General features: G+C 38.5%; 1 protein-coding gene across 2 annotated transcripts in view; it reads right to left on the bottom strand.

The window, feature by feature from the left end:
* The window catches only part of LOC135708139 (uncharacterized), an 85,641-nt gene that overhangs the window by 54,652 nt on the left and 14,820 nt on the right, over positions 1 to 16,169 (bottom strand). For both annotated transcript variants that reach the window (XM_065230110.1, XM_065230119.1), the window contains exon 2: positions 1,380 to 1,568. In XM_065230110.1, the coding sequence (XP_065086182.1) occupies positions 1,380 to 1,448 (69 nt within the window). In that variant the 5' untranslated portion in view covers positions 1,449 to 1,568. The remainder of the gene's footprint in view (positions 1 to 1,379; positions 1,569 to 16,169) is intronic.

Genomic DNA, 16,169 nt, shown 5'->3' with positions numbered 1-16,169 from the left:
TGAGTTACCCGTATTTTAGGAAAACTGTGTGTGAGTTCCACGATGTTAGGCTTTGATTCCCACTTCAGACCGGTGAATTTTGCTTCAAAATAAAATTGCCTATTGGTCTGCTGGGTGTTGTGTTGTATGATGTCAAGAATTAAACTATAAATCTGATCAACATCAGAGTAATATTAGAACTAATAAAATCTTTAGATTCTGGTACTGCATCAAATAGTAAAGACTTCGGTAAGGACTACATCGACTATTAGTTCAAAAAATCCATCCTATCAAATTTCCTTGAATCTTTGCTTCTCATTCTTTAAAAAAAAGGTTACAGTTTAAAAACAATTCTAACCATATTTAATGCTGCGTAATAGATATTTGAACTTTTTGGGCACATCGTGTCAATACTTTTTAACTTTTGGATGATTCTAGCAATGCTAACAAGTTATTTGCTATATATAATTTATTTAAACATAAATTCCAGATGATCATACTGACCTATTTTGATTTCAATAGCATTATGTTTGCATTTTTGGAGCATTCCAGATTTCTCCAGATTTTTCTGAAAATGACCTGGAATTGCTGCTGACGAGCAAATCCAAACCGAGAGATCCCAATGCCGCTTGATGACTCGGAAGTACGGCGGAAGCCAAAATACTGGAATCCGTGAAATCTGCTGCAGTGCCGTCCTATCGATAATTTTGTTGGTCTAATGAGCTCCATGGTATACAAGGATAAGTGGAAGGCCAAGGACACCAAGCATCGCATCAACAGGATCAAAAGCTGCATCCGGAAAATCGATGTGGCAGCCGTCCAACGGTCATGTTTCAATATCATGACTAAGTTGTGCCGCACGGCGGACCACGACTTAACCCATTGTATGAAATAAATCAGTTTCAACTAAACTTCACTGGCCCGATCTGTTCATTCTCATTTTTTAGTGGAAATTTTAATTATTTTCCACCATTTTTTGGGAAAATTTTAAGTTTGAAACATGCAAATATGTTTTATTGTAGGAAAGCTACCGATGCAAAATAATCTTATCCGGGATTTCCTCACTATTCTAGCACAGCCCTCATACCGCAACTATAGGTACACCACTGGAACACCTACGCTATTTACATTCTTGTTTTTTTCAACAGAACTGCACGGAGGGTTAAGAAACATTTTTGCAATTCGAACCACCCTAGTGTGATCCCTATGATGCAGTATAATCTAATTAATTCCTATAACCTGTGGTTCTTGATAGTACAGAAATTCTAGCTTCCGACTCACTTCGGCATCATACAGCGGTTCGTTTCTTAAAAGGCATTGAAGTCTCACGTGCACACCCTGACCAGAACTAGTAATTCCCGATAAAGTATCATTGTAATCATTGAAAATTAGCTACTTACCGCCACAAACGCTATCGCCAGCAGCTGGGGGTACCGGCACTGTACCATTCTGGAGCTTGGCAGTTTCATTTTCTGCCTTCAAATTATCAGCAGTCACGCTGTGTTTTCCGCAGCTCCCGTCAGTTGCTCATCCAATAGATCGTAGCACCAAAGTTAGTTCTCACTCCCGGAACACGCACAATCAGCTACCTAAGTACACAATTTGCACGGAGGTGGGTGGTAGAAAAAGCACAAACCATTAGCAAATTACAAACTGCGAACAGAAGTCGGTACAAGACGCATTGTGCATCGAAGCTAGTAGGATGTTTTCTGTTTTCGATTTCGCTCCGCTTTGAGATGCTGAACTGATGGTAGGTAGGTACGTGGTTGAATTCAGTTCGATGATCGTTCATACACACAAAAGGGCACTTGGCAAGCATACAAAGGTTCTTTACAGGCTCCAGTTACGGTGATAATTGCGCATAATCACGATCTTTGGGCTCCCGCTGTCGGAGGCTCCGGATTTTCTTCGTTCGCGTGCCCTGACTACTGCGAGTGTTCGATTCGCACTTACACTTTCTGTATGGCACGACGATGATGATGATGGATATGATGAATGATGACGATGAATCGTTGCAAAAAGTAATCGAACCAAATAATGATTGTTTTTTATAGCATTTTACTCGTTTCGTATCGCAGCCGAAACTAGGGTATTATCGATTTTTTGCGTGGAAGCGTTATAATTGTTAGCTCGAACGAAATCAACGGGAAATTGTTTGGACTGCACTGACCGCCGGGTTGAAATGCGGATCTTTATTTATAGAAATGGGTCAGCCAATGAGTGCGTCAATTCGCGATCTGCTTAAGAAAATTGATTCCTAATTGTTATACAATTATGCAAACCACCCAGATAATATTACTTAATGGATTGCATTCCAGATTGGGGAAGCACGCTGTAAGCACGTGGTTCCAGTTTGAAGATGGTATAGGTTGAAAGATGCAAAAAAGATGTTTTTCTGGGATTTCCTCAAGTGCAGATGAAGTAGCTTCATATACATGCAAAGTGAGGATTACACTCGATAGAAAATAAAGTGCCGGAAACCTCAAAACTAATTCCACGCAAATCTCAGTCAACAACCTTCCAACCACTTCCGATCTCAAAATCGCAAACCTGCCACCTGTAGCACGTTTGCAGTCGATTATAAATCTATTACCGTAAATAGAACGGAGAAATTTCCCTTTTCCCCCTACAGTGTGGCAGTATTTTTGACATTAGGTCTTCTCGGTGGTTTCGTTTTCAGAAACCACACACACGCGGTACTAACTGATGCTGCCACTGCTGATTGGAACCCATCAGCGATATGCCACATCAAGTTGGTTTGTAGTTGGTACCCTCATCGGATTTAATTGTTGCGGTTATAATGCAAATAATACGCGCAGCGACGAGAAAGTGGCATGCGCTACGGGTAGTTTGTTGCGACCCAGAGCAGTATCAATAACGCGAAGCACGGAAGGAAACATCTGCTCCAAGCAGTCTTGTAAGCGGTCACGGTAGTCGACACATTTTCTGTGATAATCGACTGCCTTTGCCTCCGACACTTGCAAAACAAGCTATCATAGTACAGTACCAAACTCAAATGTCATTTGATAGGCTCTGTCATACGACACTGTCGCCGAAGACCGTCACGAATGTATGTATTTTAGTTTCTCTCATTGTGAGAGCTGCTGATGTTGTGCTTGTGTGAATTCTGAAAAAATCAAGCAATGGTGTCCTAGGAATAACATTTCTGATCAGAAATGGTTTAACTTACACCAAACTGAGGAATTAGAACAAAATCACTCATATCATATTATAGTTATTTGATCATTTTCTTTTTGCTCGAATGTTATTCTACCGGTTGTGTTGTGTGAGAGAGACGACGGTAGAGCATGAAAGTACGAATAAAAACAGACTGTCGCGCATGACAACGAAGCGAGTGTCGTAAAAAACGTCAACAGTTTCAACCTCTGGCTCCAAGCAGCGGAGGCGAGACCCAGAAAACAACGCAGTACCTCCCAGGTATACTGGGTAGTGGAAGTTGTTGCAACCTGTAGCTGGACAGTAACAACAACATTCCCGGGACCAGCGGGTGTACCGCGCACGGGTGCATGTGTGTGGATTTACCGAGAAGATATGGACCGCAGCAGTCAGTCAAGACCAGTTGTTCGATCTGTAATTTCCATCTATGCATTGCTCGCTTGCCGGTTCTGCAAGTGGCCTGGCGGAGTTGTAATGCAAGTTTTCTTTTGCACTGTACAGCCGACGGTGCTCCACAGAGTCCAGCATCTGGAGAAAGGCGTTTGACTGCGGGCTTAACCTCAATCAATGGGAAGTCGGATGTGGTTTTGTGGGAGGATATTTTTTCAAGGTGAAACGAACGAGCTTTCGTTTTCGTTTTCGAGGACGCGTAAATGTATGGCGAGCCGGATGAAAGCGAATCACTTTTGGTATTGTGCTTTTTCCAATTTTATGTATGCCTTACGGTGTACGACATTTAGATAGAATAAATTTGTTCGACTAGCAAAGTGGCTGAAATTTGAAGAAGAAAAAGCTGACTAAAAGGAAATTGGTACGCTCCTCGGTGCCGCTAGCACGCCGCTAGTGTTGGGAACCGAAAATCTTTGACAGTTGTTTGTTTACACTTCTATAGAGAACAACTGGTGCAAGTTTGATCAAAGTAGTCGATTGCGTTCAGAAATAACGTCAAATGGAACTCGAAAGAAGAAAAAATATTGTGTGCAAACACCTGGAAAATCCAGAGTGATCCGGTTCCAAGCTGGCTGAAGTGCTGAAGATGCCGAAAACAACATTTTGTCGAGTGCTTAAAACCTACAAGGAAACCCTGAGTGTGGGAAGGAATCAATGGACCTACGAAAGAAAGGAACCAGAGACCGTCAGCTGCGCAGCAAGGTGTTAAGATGCGTTAAAGCCAACCCCGGTCTTTCGATCCGAGCTGTGGCCAGAAGGTACAACGCCAACTTTCAAACGGTGCGGAACATCCTTGCCAGGAAAGGATACAAGTCGTACAAAGTCAGTAAACATCCGAACTGACACATGAAGCAGAATTCCGTGGCCAAAAAGCGTGCAAGGCTCTTGTACGACCGTGTTTTGACGATGACGAAACACACGTCAAACTCGTCGTGAGGATGTGCCGGAAAGATTCAAGTTCGTGTTTGCCGACAAGTTCACGAAGAAGGCCATGATTTGGCAAGCGATTTGCAGTTGTGGCCGGAAAACGGAACCATTCGTCACATCCTCGACGATGACATCCCAAGTTTACATCGAAGAATGACTGACAAAGCGTGTATTGTCGTTCATACGCAAGCATAGTGGCAAAGTCATCTTTTGGACCGATTTGGTCAGCTGCCACTACTCCAAGGTGGTTCTGGAGTGGTATACTGCCTGGAGTGGTATACTGCCAACAAGATCGATTTTGTCCCAAGATAATGTATCCTCCGAATTGCCCGGAATTTCGACCAATCGAAAAATACTGGGCAATTTCAAAGCAGCGACTTCGATGAAGCGGCGGGGCAGTAACGGACATCCAGCAAATGCGGGCAAAATGGAAAAAATGCGACTTGGATTTTAAAACTTATTGCATCACAAATTACAGGTCTTTTTATGCATACCAATTTAATTTAAGTTAGTCTTTATGCAATGAGTTGTATGCTAGTTCACATGGTTCCAAAGATTGTCTGGAAATTTAATGGAGAACCATAGTAAAAATGATGGCTACTGAGGAAATATGAATCTGTATCGGAACTAGAATCGGTATTAAATCTTGGAATTGTTGGAGTCATAAAAACACAGTTCGAAATTTCTGGTACTATAATGCACATACATGGAGCGTCATATATCGTAAAAGTTTAGATTTTAGAGCGTGTAAAGTTATGAGACATTTCATGCCATATTCCAAACATGGTATGCAACCATCCGTCTTTGAAAGCAACATTTTTTACAAGTTGCCAGTTTAAGTGAAAAGAAAGTTTACATGCTTGAATGTTTGCATTTTGCTTTAATGTATGTATGTAAGGTAGCCACCATCCCTTCGAAGATCTTGTCTTGTATGCAGTTCCACTTAATAGCAAGATCAATTTGAGTTTCCGACATGAATTCACAATATCGCTGTATGAAGAGTGAAAACCAAAGTGGTGGACCCAACACTTACACGGCAGAGACACTTACGCGAAATCCACAGAAATATAATTATATAATTATAGTCAGAAAGTCACAATGAAAATTGTATGCGTATTCTACAATCATCATTCCGAGGCCGAGGTCCTACCTAAACTTGATCAACAGTGAGTGATATATCAAATCATTATGGACCATTTTCAGGCCAAATAGCAAAACTAAACTTCTTTTCTGATTCAACCTTCTCAGATTTGGATGAAACTTTGCAAAATTGTTTCTTATGGTCAAAAATTCACATCTCACCTAAATTCCGGCCATTTTAAAATAAAAAATCCAAAAATCGTTTTCAACAAATCATAACTCGAAAACGTTACTTCCAATCTAAATGACGCCAGGGACAAATTTTTAGCATGCAACGACACCTTTTGCTAAAAAATGTAAATTTTGTTATTATTATTTTTTTTGTAAAATTTTGCACAGAAAACTAGTTTTTTGACTTTCAAAATTGTTACCAGAAATATATTGATAGTTGTTGTTCTATGACTTTTGTTAATTTTGAAGTGTCCGACTTTAAAATTTTGCAAAAGTTAGAATTTCTCATAAATCTTTTACATAAACAAATTAAAGAAAAATACCCAGGATGTATATTAGACCTGTTCATTTTAACAGAAATGTACGAGATGCACCGGGTCAACCGTGATTACTGTTTGTCATGTTAATTTGAATTTCAAGCTAATTTTATGTTTTTAAGGTAATTTACGGCTTATAATATTTGTATCTCGAGACTGAAACAACGAAAACTGCTGTAACAACTTTCATAGCAAAGCTTAATGTCTACCAATTTAGTGACCAAAGGTTGACTATTCAAAGTGATTTTATTGAAGTTTGACTTAGTGTCATACTCGAAGATATTTAAAAAAGTTTATTTAAAGTATTTGTTTTACTAACTTTCCACCCATGTCATATAAAAATGTGTAGTCTACGGCATGATGTTCCTTATACTGTTCTAGAAGCTTTGTTCAAACATATTTTTCGCGTAGGTTCTATAGATTGAGAGATAAAAATCAGGAAAGAGGCTGTTATAGCTCAAATTCACAAGACAACAGAGCTAATGAAAGTTTCAATTAGATTGACAGAACATAGTTGCATTGCTATTCAATGACGACCGATGACTGTTTCATTGATAGATGATATTTTTAGAAATATGAATCCTAAGTAAAGGGTGATACGGTCAAAATTTGGTCAAGGGAAAACGCGTGTAAATCGGTGAAATCGTTTATTTAAAAAATAAAATTAAATTTCTTTTTCAAGTTCAATTAGTATAAAATTCAGGAAAAATATTCAGTTAGGCTTCCGCTTTTCCAAATCCAAATTGCCGGGCCTTACGCTTGACCCCTGCCATCAGATTTTGTACAGCCACCTTGTCCACCTTCTTCGCCGCAGAAAGCCAGTTTGCCTTGAACTGCTGCTCGCCCTTAGCAGTTTTTTTGGTCTTCTTTAGGTTCCGCTTGACAATAGCCCAGTATTTCTCAATTGGGTGGAGCTCTGGCGTGTTGGGAGGGTTCTTGTCCTTGGGAACCACCTGCACGTTGTTGGCGGCGTACCACTCCATGGCCTTTTTACCGTAATGGCAAGATGCCAAATCCAGCCAAAACAGTACGGAACAACCGTGTTTCTTCAGGAAAGGCAGCAGACGTTTATTCAAACACTCTTTCACGTAAATTTCTTGGTTGACAGTCCCGGAAGCTATGAAAATGCTGCTTTTCAAGCCACAGGTACAGATGGCTTGCCAAACCAGATATTTCTTTGCGAACTTTGACAGTTTCATGTGCTTGAAAACATCTGCTACCTTTCCCCTTCCTTTTGCCGTATAAAACTCCTGTCCCGGAAGCTGCTTGTAGTCGGCTTTGACGTAGGTTTCGTCGTCCATTACCACGCAGTCAAACTTCGTCAGCATCGTCGTGTACAGCCTCCGGGATCGCGCTTTGGCCGTCGTATTTTGTTTATCATCGTGATTTGGAGTCACTATCTTCTTGTAAGTCGATAATCCGGCTCGTTTTTTGGCTCGATGCACGGTTGTAGACGATACACCCAGCTTATTTGCGGCATCTCGGAGAGAGAGGTTAGGGTTTCGCTTGAAACTACCGGCAACTCTCTTTGTCGTCTCAGCGGCTTCCGGTTTTCGATTTCCCCCCGATCCAGACTTCCTGGCTGTCGACAAACGTTCCCCAAACACTTTAATTACATTTGTAACGGTTGATTTGGCAACTTTTAGCGATTTTGCCAACTTTGCGTGCGAGTAGCTCGGATTTTCGCGATGCGCGAGCAAAATTTTGATACGCTGCTCTTCTTGCTTGGACGGCATTTTGACAACTGAAGAGTGAATTCCAAAATCAAAATAGGAGCAACATTCTACACACACACACCTTCAAAATGAGGGGTGTTCAGGTTTTTTAAATGCAAAATTGAAAGAAATACGTCAAGTTGATATTGACCAAATTTTGACCGTATCACCCTTTAGACGTGTTTTTTATGTCAGTGGCAAGTGTCACTCCTATAACAAATACTTTAAAATTCTTCACTTTTTAAGAAATCTTCGTGCATGAAACTAAGTCAAACTTCAATAAAATCACTTTGAATAGTCAAAAGTTGGTAGATAACACATTAAGCTTTGCTATGAAAATTGTTACAGCAGTTTTCGTAGTTTCAGTCTCGATATACAAATATTATAAAGCGTAAATTACCTTGAAAACATAAAATTTGCTTGAAGCACCTCTAAATCATTACTGATTTTGCTGAAAAGTTGCACAGAAGTTCAAATTAACATGACGAACAGTAATCACGGTTGACCCGGTGCATCCCGTACATTTCTGTTAAAATGAACAGGTCTATTGTATATAGAAGTATTTTACCCAAAAAAATTGGCCAAAAGTTCGTGTTTTGTGAAGATTTTCCAACTAGCAGCCTGAATCAATTTAAACATTTAATCCATCAGAGTTGGTTGGAAATGCTAACATGAAGGTTTAGTGTGATGATTTATTAGCTAGAGAATGATCTTTAGAAAAGAGTAGGTGGATAGTTCCGTTAGAGTACGGCAGTATGAAAATTGAATAGAAGTTGAAAATGAGCGAAGGGCCATTAATGCGACAGTTTTTAAAGATAGACGCACATTTTTGCCTAGCCCGTACGATGTACGCGGGGACTTGAAGTATGTCTCCAAGTCCACAGGCAAAAATGTGCGTCCCTCTTTTTGCTCATAAACTGACTGCAGCTGTGGAATAGTTCTAGCGACGTTTTCATCACTACCTAAAGCCCCACGTTGCGAGAGAATTTCCAGTCGATGGTGTGTTATAATGCAGTTCTTCTTTACCCAACTATTGTGTTGCTCCTCTCGTCATGACCAACGTGATCATCTCAGAGAGAAAGCAGTAGGGTGGTTGTTGCGTGCTGTACCATCATCAGCATTGTTGACGGCTACTCCCGCCTTGAGTTGTTACATTCAAAGTGTTTTGATGTTACTTCATACGCGAAGTTAACGATTTTCAGAGTTGGTTGGAAATGCTAACATGAAGCTTTAGTGTGATGACAACTCTGAAAATCGTTAACTTCGCGTATGAAGTAACATCAAAACACTTTGAATGTAACAACTCAAGGCGGGAGTAGCCGTCAACAATGCTGATGATGGTACAGCACGCAACAACCACCCTACTGCTTTCTCTCTGAGATGATCACGTTGGTCATGACGAGAGGAGCAACACAATAGTTGGGTAAAGAAGAACTACATTATAACACACCATCGACTGGAAATGCTCTCGCAACGTGGGGCTTTAGGTAGTGATGAAAACGTCGGTAGAACTATTCCACAGCCACAGTCAGTTTATGAGCAAAAATAGGGACGCACATTTTTGCCTGTAGACTTGGAGACATACTTCAAGTCTCCGCGTACATCGTACGGGTTAGGCAAAAAAGTGCGTCTATCTTTAAAAACTGTCGCATTAATGGCCCTTCGCTCATTTTCAACTTCTATTCAATTTTCATACTGCCGTACTCTAACGGAACTATCCACCTACTCTCTTCTAAAGATCATTCTCTAGCTAATAAATCATCACAATAAAGCTTCATGTTAGCATTTCCAACCAACTCTGAAAATCGTTAACTTCGCGTATGAAGTAACATCAAAACACTTTGAATTTAATCCATCTTCGTTGACAATTTCTGCTGGCCACATCAGGCCGATCAACTGTATGACCACACAGGATTTTTGGATCGTTTGTATCCATCATTGGTTGTGATCACCGACACCGTGCACAGTCAACCAACCCTTGAGTATGGAAATCATTGTAACGAGACATCGTCCATGGATCGATTTGTTTAGTCCGTTCCAATTTATCCGGGAAAAAATTCTCGATATGAGAAAAGTATATATTGGATTTTCTCAGTACTATTTCTAGATTGATTAAAATTCTCGTAAATTTTTCCGGCATATTTTTGAGGTTTTCCACGATATACTCGTCGCTGAGTTCCTGAACTTTTTTGCAATTATGAGTAAGCTGAACTCAAATTTAGATTAGTCTGTGGAAAAACAACAACATCAACAACAAGTGGAATTTCAACAATTTGGATGAGTCACAGTCATCAAATCCAGAATCGTTCAAATTTGGGTTTTCAATATTACATGTGAGGATCAGATTTATTGAATCTTTGTTGCATGTTTCATACATGCTTTCATTATAGTAATCGAATGTTAAAGATCCAGAAAGGAAGCAAATTATGTAGTTCCTACGCTGCATATGAGATTCAGAAAACGTACCAGAGAGAAATGGGGCTTTTGGCTCGGCATTTGGTCAAAACATCAAAAGCTGGATTTGGTAATACGAACAATGGAAATACATCACGAAAAAGTTTCCCAGATCCGGAGAAGTCAGCTGCAATAACAGGTCCGAATTCCTGTTGATTCAGACAAGTTTTCTTATGTATAATTAAAAAAAACATAATTCACCCCAGTATTGTGGGCCTCCCACAATGATGGATCACTTCCATTTGATTAACACGCTGAATTGAGTGACCCATAATAGTGACTATTTGGCCCATAATACTGGAGTGACTGTATTTATGACATAGTTTTAACCAATTTGCGATTTATAGTTTTATTGTTGTTTGGTTAGTTTGATTCAAGTTTTAAACAGTTTTTTATCTAAAATTATTTGATTTTCTAACCGTGTAATTTTTAAGAAAAGATAGAAAAAGAAACATCCCGAGCAAGAAGTCTTATACACGCAAACCAAAAATCTATTACAATGAATGTTAGCTCCGTTTCCTATCATCCTCTGTTCATGAACATCGCAACGAATGTTAGAAATTGACCATGCAGGCGATGTAATGGTTTTTTGTCTTTTTTATTTCGTGTTCTATCTACGCTTTCGACTATACCAGTAAGCTTGTAGAACGACGCATATTGTAGAACATTGTAGAATGACGCACACACTTGCCTCGAATTTCTCCAGCAGAAAAAGCATACGAAGTCGAATATGCGAGAAAATGAGCGCTTCATGTTTGCTTTTAGGCTTTCCATATTCAGAAGCATGGAGAAAGCAGTGGAAAAAGCACAGGTCTGATAATCGCAACGTTCGTGGTTCGAGTCCAGTCGGCAATCTGATTCCTATTTTTTCGACATAACTAATTTACCTCACTAATACACTCTACATTTTTCGGTCTCCAATTTTCTTGCATTAGACCGCAGCTAGGTATATCGCATCCTCGGTTCATGCGGTCTCCACTAACATCCTCTGATGATGAATCCAACATAATTGTAAGCGAATCTTACATCCCCCGGTTGGGTGTATGCTATAGCTGAAATTGTGCCATAAAGTGTGATACCGATTATATACTGCGCTGCATTGTCGGTTAACCACACTTCTATTTGACAACTCTTGGTGGTTTGTTCACATGGACGAGTATACCCTACCCAAGCAACATACTAGTTTTATAACAGTTTATATAACCTTTTGTATGACTTATTTTGGTTGTAAAGAAATTTACTTCACATAATGCCATGAATATGTGTTACTTGGGTAGTAATCATAAATACGCTAGGTATAGTGGACGCTAAGCATAAACACATAAGGTATAATGGAAGTTATGCATAGGCAATATTCGTTCGGTACAATGAACACTAGGCATAATAAACGGTATGCTTAAAAGCTCATGCTAGTTTGCTTGTTCTTTTTTTTTGACGTAGGAGTACGCCTTTAATTTCTATACTGGGCGTCACATTAAAAAAAAAATCAAAATTCAGACATGTAACGAAAAATCCCAAACACGGACGCAAGGATAGAGCGCCAGTCGAAACAACGACACATTGAGCATGCTCACATGAGCGAGCTTAATGCTCGGTTGATCGTTCACCATTTCACCAATGAAATGAAGGGAGGAGAAAAGCAGCGATAGTAAAAACGTTTGCCAAATCGTTTTATTCGTCATTTGCTTTCGAGAAACGGACGGATAAGTGTCGTATGGGTGGAACAGTACGCCTCGCACTAATATGAAAACGACAGTATTGCCACATTATTTCCATTTTCAATCTGTATTTTCGCCGTAAAAATCTGTTTAATCTGTTTCTGGCACCCAAAAATCTGTATAAATTCTCTTGTATGATCTTATTGCGGATCGTCGTAAATATACTTTGAGTTCATTTGAAGTTCAGAAATAATTTGTTCATAGTTTAGAATCTTGAAGACTGACTACAGGTTGCTTACTAAAGATTGACAGCGGCGCCGGTTTTGTAGTGGTAAGCGTGATTACCTCTCACCCCAGCAAGCCTGTGTTCAATCCCAGTCGGCGCCGCCGGGATGTTCTGAGGCATAACATCTCTGATCACGCCTTCCTTCGGATGGGAAGTAAAGCCGTTGGTCCCCGGTTCATGAGTTGATGGGTCGATAGGTAGGGTCCAGGTGTGGGAGCTGCCTCCCTGGCGTCGGTAGCATTGGTGCACAGCACGGAAAACAAGATCGACGGAAAACAAACCAAAGGAAAAAATACTATTTAAAAGGTTGAGTAATTTATATCTTTTTTTAAGTCAAAATCAAATACAAAAAATCAAGTCCCAGTAATAAGAGACAAAACTGCAATAAAATTTAATGGAGAAACAATCACATTTTCGTAAAACTTGAAATTTTTATATCCGAGATTACAGAAATCTTTGTCAGGTCATTTGTTTTTTTTTACTCAACAATTTTAGAAAATAAAAAATAAGCATTTACATTTTATGAAGCATTAGTTGTAAAATGTTATGCTCGATGTTTAAAATTCAAATGTTTCTCAAATTCTTCTAATCAAAACAATTTTCAACTTTATCTTATCATTTGGCAGATTAAAGGAATATTGAATTTGCTAGCTGGTACTCGAACCGATATACCTAAGTGTAGTCAGCATTTTTTGTGAAAAACTTTGGGATGATTTTATATGTATTTCTCTATTTGCAACCGTGTTCATATGTTGTATCAACTTTATTGTATTTTGTCACAAAACATAACTTTTATTTTGGATGTCCAGTAGAATTGCATAGAATATTCTCTATTTCTGGAATTATACTAGTCAAATGTCAAAATATCCAGTTGACTCTTTGACTCACAAACTGTAATAAATCAGCTTGTGGGTTGTTAAAACGGCTTGTTTACCAAACCGATAAATCAAAAAAAAAATATCATAGTACCAGTCACCATGTGAAAACAAACATCCCTTAAAACGAGCAATCAGAAATCAGAAGATCTTAGCATCAGAAGTTCGTTCAAAATTAACGAAGATAATAAAATAAAAAAGTGAAAAAATGTGTTTGGTTAGGTACTCGTACCTATTCAAACGGAATAAAGGATTATTTATGGATATTAATAAATACAATCCAGAGTTAAACATATATTCCACTTATTTGAAAATTCTTAAAAATCTCAATATTAGAAAAAAAAATCTGTAATTTGTATATACAGATATCTATATCAAAATTTTGAGAAAAATCTGTATCATTACAGATAAATCTGTATATGTGATATCACTGAGACGACGACGAAAGCACCCACATCTACCGGAGTAAAGGCTTCCCGCAATAGGAAGCATGACTAGGCTATCTCCATCCGGTTGGCATCGACTTACACTGGTGTGGCCACCATTTGATACACAAAAGGCCACCAATTCAAAACGGAAAGAGTTAAGAACTAAATGATCAACATATTTGTTCCGTCCACTAGCGGTTCTACGCCAAGCTTCCTTTCGTACCTCTAGACACAGATCCTTCTACTTTTTTCAATTATATGTTTTGCAACTTTAATCTTGGATCTAGAAATTCAGCTTGTATTGATATTATCAGAGCCTACTACTCGAAGTGCTATATAATGCAACAGACACGCAATAACGTTTAACTCTGACGAAGACAACAGCTATAGTTAAATTAATTCAATCAATAACTGCTTAAAGATCCGTAAAACGTGGTGAAGTTGATCACTACACGATCAATTTTCGTTTCTGAACAATTATTTTCAATGATATTATTATTATATAATATGATCAGTATTTCATTAAATAGTTTAAAATAGTACTTTTGAAACGTTTTCTTTAGTAAACGATACATTCTATCGCCCAAAATGTATAATTTTGGGGCAGTACAAAATCCGATCATAATCAGCATATTTCTGGTGCTGTGTCCGGTGAATTTGCTTTTATTTGAATCTGAAACATTATATCGTTAAAATGGTCAATTTATTATCATAAAAATAATTTTATGTGAAACACTGATATTAATTGCCTACATTTTCATAGGCACCCAGGAAAATTGCTACAAATCGGTCAATTTAAGAAATACAAAAAAATCTTTTAATAAAGTTACTTGACATTATCTGAGTAATAACTATAATAAAGTATACATTTATTTCTGCAAATAAAAAAGTAGAATTTTTATTTCATTGGATATAGAAACCCCATCCTAGTATTAATTGACACCAAAATGAGCGCTTAACAGCAAGTAACAACTTTGAAGATGTTTTTTTTTCTAAAGTTTCAATTTCAGGCTTTAAATGCATATTTCCTGTTAAATTCCCATTGTGGACCACTGTGGCCTGTTTAATTTTTTCCTAATACATTGAAGGTTAGTAATGATAATTAAAAATAAAATTCTAGGTTTTTCAATAGATTTTGAATTAAAAACTTGAAACCACTTGAATCATCTAACAGGCAAAGGGCAATCACCGATGGTTTTAAAACCGTTTTCATTTCATTCATTCGTGACATCAACATGCAGCATCCTATACGTGAAACATGGATCGATTTTATACCGCTTGTGACAAAGGCAGAAAATCTCTTGCCGTTATCCGTTGATTGAGTTAGACGAATATCGGCACAGGAGCAGGAAAAACTGTAAATCTTTAGATCAATGTAAAAAGAGTGAAAGTGTTAAGGTCTAGGTCTTACAAACTGAATTTTGAATCGGAAATATTTTCAAAACTCTGTACTGCAAAATGTTTTCTAGATCACTGGACTCGTCATGATTTTAGACCAATAATGTAGTTCATCAATCTCGGAACATCGTTTTGGGAAATTTTCAGGATCTAATATCTGCAATTAGAAACTGTCGAATGCATATCGAAGTCTTAAAATTGTATCATTGCGGCATTCAAATATTAGTAATTATCAAAAGATGAATTAAATAATGTTTAAAAGAAGAAGAAGTCCATGTTTGTTGGATTATTGTTGTGCATCCTTACAACGCGTCCCGCCCATTATACACCCAACCGGTAAATGTAAGATTCTATTACAGATTTTCATGAAAGGTATGCACAATTTGCAATATTTTGCGACAGGAACAGATTCTGCTTTTGGATTTTTAAGTTAGCTTATGTTTTGAACAAAGTTTGGTTCCCTAAATGCATTGCGTCTAGAAGATCATCTCGTGAAGATTCTATGCAAAAAGAAGCATTCAAGAAAACTTGTTGCACGAAGCATACGCAGAGGATGTAATAAATCCAACGTTACATTGGATGTAAGAGAAATTTGTGTTGCGTGTAGTTGTAGAATGCTTCAAAACCTCGATAAAACTTACAATGGTATTTGGGTAGCGGTCAATGATTCAGTCCGTGGAAGTCTTTCAACTGACTCTTTTTGATGTGATGAGCGTCTAGTTAAAATCATGATCGATAGAACCCTCATACAACCGTAATTGTTACTTGGCTATCGAGAGCAACCGCTTAGATTCTCACACCTGTTTTGGGTAATGAGCATTCAAGGCGACATTTTCACAATCTAAAACATATTCATTTACACAGTTTTAAGACCGTTCAGAGCACGTCTTTTAATCCGGCAATATCGAAGATCCATCAGGGTACTTGTTGTCCTCTTTTGGTTTCCATACCGCCTGTGCGACCATCAATCACTACATTTCTCTTCTCCGATCAGCAGTAGTGATTACACTTTACTTCGACCAGTTGGAAAACTGCTTCAAAGAAATCAACTTTGCGCGGCTAACCTGAATTGAACCTGATTCAGGCCCACACACACACACACACACCCGTACTGTGTAGACCAACGTTGATACATTTAATCGCTACTCGGAGTAATTTTCGCGGCGCGCGCGGCCAACCGAGCCATGGGAAATA

This window comes from Ochlerotatus camptorhynchus, unplaced genomic scaffold (genome assembly GCF_037179485.1).
Source record: "Ochlerotatus camptorhynchus isolate MF236.1 unplaced genomic scaffold, CSIRO-AGI_Acam_v1.1 ptg000026l, whole genome shotgun sequence".
Lineage (NCBI taxonomy): Eukaryota > Metazoa > Arthropoda > Insecta > Diptera > Culicidae > Ochlerotatus > Ochlerotatus camptorhynchus.
This window is presented reverse-complemented; position numbering and strand designations above follow the sequence as displayed.